At 36.8% G+C, this 7,500-nt stretch overlaps 1 protein-coding gene across 2 annotated transcripts in view; it reads left to right on the top strand.

The window, feature by feature from the left end:
- Window positions 1-7,500, top strand: part of LOC132105447 (regulator of nonsense transcripts 2-like) — a 20,082-nt gene that overhangs the window by 8,977 nt on the left and 3,605 nt on the right. For both annotated transcript variants that reach the window (XM_059510556.1, XM_059510557.1), the window contains exons 11-18: window positions 636-752; window positions 876-1,061; window positions 1,980-2,183; window positions 3,080-3,355; window positions 4,383-4,566; window positions 5,855-6,000; window positions 6,748-6,849; window positions 6,921-7,019. In XM_059510556.1, coding sequence (XP_059366539.1) covers window positions 636-752; window positions 876-1,061; window positions 1,980-2,183; window positions 3,080-3,355; window positions 4,383-4,566; window positions 5,855-6,000; window positions 6,748-6,849; window positions 6,921-7,019 — 1,314 coding nt within the window. The remainder of the gene's footprint in view (window positions 1-635; window positions 753-875; window positions 1,062-1,979; window positions 2,184-3,079; window positions 3,356-4,382; window positions 4,567-5,854; window positions 6,001-6,747; window positions 6,850-6,920; window positions 7,020-7,500) is intronic.

Raw genomic sequence — 7,500 nt, 5'->3', positions numbered from 1 at the left:
TGTATCATCATCTCTAACACTGTGTGTGTGTGTGTGTCTGTGTGTGTGTGTGTGTGTGTCTGTGTGTGTGTGTGTGTGTCTGTGTGTGTGTGTGTCTGTGTGTGTGTGTGTCTGTGTGTGTGTCTGTGTGTGTGTGTCTGTGTGTGTGTGTGTGTGTGTGTGTCTGTGTCTGTGTGTGTCTGTGTGTGTCTGTGTGTGTGTGTGTGTGTGTGTGTGTGTGTGTCTGTGTGTGTATCTGTGTGTGTGTGTGTATCTGTGTGTGTGTGTGTATCTGTGTGTGTCTGTGTGTGTGTGTGTCTGTGTGTGTCTGTGTGTGTGTCTGTGTGTGTGTGTCTGTGTGTGTGTGTGTGTGTGTGTGTGTGTGTGTGTGTGTGTGTGTGTGTGTGTGTGTGTGTGTCTGTGTGTGTGGTTGTGTGGTTGTGTGTGTGTGTGTGTGTGTGTGTGTCTGTGTGTGTGTGTGTGTCTGTGTGTGTGTGTGTGTGTGTGTGTATCTGTGTGTGTGTGTCTGTGTGTGTGTGTGTATCTGTGTGTGTGTGTGTGTCTGTGTGTCTGTGTGTGTGTGTGTGTGTGTGTGTGTGTGTGTGTGTGTGTGTCTGTGTGTGTGTGTGTATGTGTGTGTGTGTGTGTGTGTGCAGATGCTGCTCTCTGATTTCTCTCACCATCACATCGAGATGGCCTGCACACTGCTGGAGACGTGTGGACGCTTTCTCTTCCGCTCACCTGAGTCTCACCTGCACACGAGCGTCTTACTGGTCTGTCTTCTCACACACACACACACACACACACACACACACACACACACACACACACACACACACACTCATATAAACCTGCAGCCGCCCTCTTCATGCTGCTGATCATGTGTGTGTTCACAGGAGCAAATGATGCGTAAGAAGCAGGCTCAGCATCTGGATGTGCGTTACGTGACGATGGTGGAGAACGCGTATTACTACTGCAACCCTCCACCGATGGAGAAGACGGTGCGCAGGAAGAGACCGCCGCTGCAGGAGTACATCCGAAAACTGCTCTACAAAGACCTGTCCAAGGTCACCACTGAGAAGGTGCGTCACGCATGCGCTGGACGCAGGGCTTATCTCACGGCCCGCATCGTGCTAAACATGAACATACTGTATGTTTATTCCTCTGAGGCCAAAAGAAGCGTGCACATTAGCAGTAGCAGCTTTGTCACTCCTGTCATTAAGCAGTGTGTATGTGCTCACAGGTCCTTTTAGTAGCTTGAAAATAAAATTAAAACTGTGAATGAAAATAAAACTCAAATTGTGTAGGACTTATATAAAGAAAGCATCCTTTATAGTTACTAAAGCTGTCAAACACTTCAGTTCAGCGCTGAATATATATACTGTATGTGTTGATTTTTTTGAAAATACATAAATATTCAATTTTATTAATAATATCTCAAATTATTATATATTGTAAAGTTATAATACTAGTCTACATATTATGTAAACAAATTTAACATGTACATTTTAAATTATATTACAAAATAAAAATACTGCAGTGACTAATATATTATTAAAAACATATTAAAACCATGAATATATTATACAAATACTGTATATTAAATGTTACATTTTATTATACATTATTATAAAAGTATCTATTGTTTAATAATAGTGTGTGTTGGTGTTATACTTTTAAATATAGTAAAATAATAAATGCATATAGTAAAAAATACCTTAAAAAGCAAAATATAAAAATGTATATTATAGGATCTGTTGGTTAATAATTGTGTGTGTGTGTAAAGTATAAATACAATGAAAAATTATAATATATAACATAACTATGTATTTGTTCATTTATGCATTTATTTATTTATGCATTTAAAAAATGCACATCATTTAAATTAATTAATGTATATATTATATTGATTTTCGGCTGTTCCCAATCTACAAAGCCACAAAAAAACAAGTGTATTTAGAGTTTGCGTGTGTGTGAAGTATCAGTTGTGTTGTGTGTAGGTGTTGAGGCAGATGAGGAAGCTGTCCTGGCACGAGCCTGATGTGAAGAGTTATCTGATCTGCTGTATGATCAACATCTGGAACGTCAAGTACAACAGCATCCACTGCGTGGCCAACCTGCTGGCTGGACTGGTGGCGTATCAGGAGGACGTGGGCATTCATGTGGTGGACGGCCTGCTGGAGGACATCCGCCTCGGCATGGAGGTGTGTGTGTGTGTGTGTGTGTGTGTGTGTGTGTGTGTGCACGCTTTCAACCCACTACTTGATTGCAGTACTTCTAGTCAAGTCACACTTATTTCTATAGCACTTTACGCAATGCAGATTGTTTCAGAGCAGCTGCAAATTGTTATATTGCAGGAACTTCATTAATTACATTATCATTATCATTTCATTGTTCAAACGTTGTATTTATTTTCAGCTCTAAAAACCCAGTAGTGTCATTAATCAGTCCAATTCAGTTCAATGTTGATCAAGTGTAGTTCACTTGTATATAAGATGTTTTGCATTATTTTCATTCCAGTTAAACACATCAAGTAAAAGCATTAACTCTTAATTCCAGGAATGTGGATACACTAGCAGTTTTTCTAAAATATTTTAGTTTATTAAAAATCTCTTCTCACTAAGCCTGAATTTATTTGATCAAATACAGTTGAAAATAAGCTAAACAAATACAGTAAAAATAGTGAAATATTTTTACAGTGTAATATAGCTGTTTTCCATCTAAAGATCTGTTAAACTATATTTTATTTCTGTGTTCAAAGCTGATTTTTTGCATCATGATCTTCAGAAATCCTTCTGATTTGCTGCTCAAGAAACATTTCTGATTATTATCAATGTCGAAAACGGATGTTCTGCTCAATATTTTTTGAAAGAACTACGATATATGGATCATTTCGGATGTTTTTGATTAAGTTTAGTACTAATATAGTAACTTCTAAGTATAGTATGTGAGATTTAAAAGAGAGGCGTTTAATTGCATTCGTCAGTGCACTTATAATAATAGAGAGCTAAAACATCAGTGATGTCAACACTTGTCATTTGATGTGAAATTTAAGTCCGAGTGCTTGGTTTAGAGATGTTGATGTGTGTTTGGTTCTCAGGTGAACCAGCCCAAGTTTAACCAGCGGCGGATCAGCAGCGCTAAGTTTCTGGGCGAGCTGTATAACTACCGTATGGTGGAGTCTGCCGTCGTCTTCCGCATGCTCTTCTCCTTCATCTCGTTCGGCGTGAACACAGACGGTTCTCCGAGCCCGCTGGACCCCCCCGAGCACCTGTTCCGCATCCGCTTGGTCTGCACCCTGCTGGACACCTGCGGACAGTACTTCGACCGCGGCTCCAGCAAGAAGAAGCTCGACTGCTTCCTCGTTTACTTCCAGGTGAGGACCAGCCAATCACAGACAGATGAGCGTGTGACACGTCTCCTGTGATTGGTGGAAAAACCTGGGCTGTCAATAGAATAAAGCTTCATTCTGAGCTCATTCAGAATTCAATTCCACCATACTAAAAATAGTATTTGACTGTAATATTGTAAACATATGATATAAAAAAGAATCATTGAAAATCTAAGATTGTATAAATGTGTTTTTGTACATTTTTGTCATACGTTAGCTGTATAGATGTTTTTTTTAAATCCATCATTTACATTCACATTGCTATGAAACAATGTTTGTATCATAACTTGCGTCCCAAAAATAATTATAAAAAGATTATATTTGAATAATTAAAATGAAGCCTATTTTTAGGTACATTTAATAATTATTTTGCATTGTGGCATTCTTTTTAAGGCAATTAAACACATTAAGTAAATGCATGAACTCTTAATCACACAAATGTTTCACTGTTAATCATAAATGATTTGGTGCTCAGTTATTAACAATGGCTCTTATTGAAAGTGTTAAGGTTTTTGCTGTTTCATATTTTTGTGGAAACGGTGATATATTTTATTTTTCCGGATTCTTTGATAAATGTACAATTGCATTGATTTGAATTTTTTTTTTTTACATTTCTTTTGATCAATTCAATGCATTCTTGATGAATGAAAATATTCCTTTTTTTTATCTTAACTTTTGAATGGTAGTGAATTATGATTTTCACAAAAATATTGTGCAGCACAACTGTGTTCAACATTAATAATAATCAGAAATTTTTCTTGAGCTTCGAATCTGCATAATAAAATGATTTCTGAAGGATCATGTGACACTGAAGACAGGAGGAATGATGCTGTATAATTAAAATTTCCCAAATTGGACTGTTTTTACTGTAATTTTGATCAGATAAATGCAACCTTAAAGAGCAGAAGAGACTTCTTACATAAACATTAAAAACCTCTAATTATTCCATACTACAGATGTGATGTTCAGCGCAGTGAACCGATGTGTGTGTGTGTGTGTGTGTGTGTTTCAGAGGTACGTCTGGTGGAAGAAGAGTCTGGACGTGTGGACTAAAGATCAGCCGTTCCCCATCGACATCGAGTACATGATCACAGACACACTGGAGCTGCTGAGGCCCAAAATGAAGCTGTGCTCGTCTCTGGACGAGGCCTGTGCTCAGGTCACACAGCTGGAGAGAGAGTTCCTCGTCAAACTGGGTAAAACACTCGTCTGATACAGTGTGTGTGTGTGTGTGTGTGTGTGTGTGTGTGTGTGTGTGTGTGTGTGTGTGTGTCTGTGTCTGTGTGTAAGTGGTCCATGGTTTTGGCAGAATTATACAGTATGAGCATTTTGTCATATTAACAGTATATATATATATATATATATATAGTTATTACTGATGGAAATTGTGCATTTTAATTTGTTTCATTTTTAATAACTTAGTAATGATTTTTATTACCGGTAGTCTTTTATTATATTTTCTATATGTTTTAGTTTTAGCTCCGTTTAACTTATTAAATTTAATTTGAATAAAAAAATAGTTTGATTTTGTATTTAGTTTTGTGCTTAGTATGTTGATGTAATTTTTTTACTTAAAAGTTTAATTAAAAGTGGAATGATTTTTAGAGTTAAGTATTTTTTTCATGTTTTTTAATTTTTAATTTAGTTTTTTATTTTAGTTTTAGTTTTAAATCTGTTTTCGTTATGTTTTCAGGTAATAATTTTAGTGCTTCAGTTTTATTTTTATAGAGTCTATATGAGTTTTGTTTTTTATTATTCATCTTATTATTATTTTATTTAACAAAAATGTTTTTCAATAGTTTGATTGTTAGTTTACGGTAATGATCCTGATGTGATTCATAACAGATGAATCAATTAATCTGAAGTCAGTGACATCAGTTTCTAAAAAGGAGGAGGGTTTACAACTAAAGGCTCAGCCTAAACTAATATCATGAAACAACATAAGATTATAAAACAGTTCAGAATTAAGATTGAGATAATCACTGTTGGACTGATGAAATAACCGAGTGCTAGTGCAGTGTTTTCCTGAAGTCTACAGAGCCAAATGTGGCCATATTTGAGGAAACACCCACATACCATCACACCACCCAGCCCTAGTGTGTGTGTGTGTGTGTGTGTGTGTGTGTGTGTGTGTGTGTGTGTGCGCAGCCGTTCTTCTAGTTGTTCCACTCATGTTTCTGCTCTCCCCGTCGAGCAGCATTCCTCACACAGACACATGTTTGTTTCATGCGTGTTCGGTCATTGATGCTTCACACCTGACGTGTGCTGAGAGAAAGACACACATTCCTGCGGAGAGTGTAAGAGTATCAGTATTAAAGCAGATCAAACACAGCTCTTCAGGAATGCTGTCGTGTGTGTGTGTGTGTGTGTCGTCCGGCTGGTTTTAAACCACAGTCATTCAGTAGTACTGGTTTATTTTTATCCCTTGTGGTCTGGTTTGGTCAGTCGCAGCATTCCTGTGTGTGTGTGTGTGTGTGTGTCCAGGCCTGGAGAAAGACGGCCGCTCCTCCAGCGCCATGAGCGAGAACGAGCCTCTGGAGGAGGAGGATGATGATGACGAAGACGAGCGAGGAGCGGAGACCGAGGAGCAGTCTGGAAACGAGAGCGAGATGAATGAACCCGAGGAAGAGGTGGCCTGTGATTGACAGCTAGAAACTCCGCCTCCTGTCTCAGTCTTTATAGTCTACTTTTACATTTAGTTTAATGATTTATGCACAGATAAGGAAACGCATACCAGCATGAGTCACTACAAAATTAAATTCATTTGCAAATAAAAAAAAGATTTATTTCTTAATACACACATATACATACACATTATATATATATATATATGTGTGTGTATGTATTATTAAAAAAATGATATATAAATTTACACATTTAAATGAAATTCTATTCATAAAATTAAATTAAGTTTTATATATATATACATATGTATAATTATATTTACTAGTTCAATTAATGTTTTTACTTTAAAATACAAACACGTTTATTTATAATAAATTAAAAGAAAAGAAAAACTTTTACCAAGCGCCAAAAAGGTGCAAATTACTTTACTTTGATGAAACTACTTTTGTTTATTTATAAATAAAAATACACACACTAATATAAACATAAAAGAATACTATTTAGTTATATATATGCATTTTGTGTATATATTTATTTATGTATTTATTTATTTATTTATTCAAATTCCAATTAATGTTATACCTTTAAAATACATTTAATATTAAATTGAATGCAGATAAACACATTTTATACACATATTTTAAACATAAAACTTAGCGCTTGGAAAGCAAATATTTCACTTCGTCTTGATGGAGTGTTTCGAGACCAGATGTATGTATGAACCATGTGTTCTGTGTCGCACGCATGTTCAGGACGGCTCTGAAAACGAGGAAGAGGAGCGTGAGGAGGAAGAGGAGAACACAGACTATCTGACCGACTCCAACAAAGAGAACGAGACGGATGAAGAGAATAACGTGAGTGTGAGCTGCAGCTGATGTGTGCTGTCTCTCAGCTCTGAGCTAACGCTGCTGTCTGTGTGGCTCAGGAGGTCACGATCCGCGGCGGAGGACTCAAACACGTGGCCTGTGCCGAGGACGAGGACTTCATCCAGGCGCTGGACAAGATGATGCTGGAGAACCTGCAGGTGTGCTTCAAACCTGCCCTCTCCACTCTTCACATGTGTCGTCTTCTGGCTTTTAGTCCACGACTGGATGCTGTAAAGACACACATGTGAAGATTTCTTTCAGCAGCACTCTTTTCCAAGTCATATGGTCTGTTTTTATGATCCTTTCATGGTGTATTTTTGTCAGCTTTAGGGAGGTTTTCTACTGTAAACCACAAAAAATAACAGCATTTAAGTTGCTTGAGTATTTATATCTACAATTTTAGCATATAGCTGTGCAGTGAAAAATGAGTTCAGTAAAGATGGTGCGAACGTAGTACATTTAGTTTTAGAAGTTACAAAAGTAAACAAAGATTATTGTTTCACAATAAAATACGATTTGAGTCTTTCTACTTTATCATTTTGTGTTACTTGCCAGTTCTTTGGAATTATCTGAGAAATGTACTAGATGTTTTTAACAATCTCTATTGATCTTAATTACGTTAATAATGAAAAAATATAT

Source organism: Carassius carassius, chromosome 26 (assembly GCF_963082965.1).
Source record: "Carassius carassius chromosome 26, fCarCar2.1, whole genome shotgun sequence".
NCBI classification, from domain to species: domain Eukaryota; kingdom Metazoa; phylum Chordata; class Actinopteri; order Cypriniformes; family Cyprinidae; genus Carassius; species Carassius carassius.
Note: the sequence above shows the minus strand (reverse complement) of the source record. Positions and strands in the feature narration are given on the sequence as shown.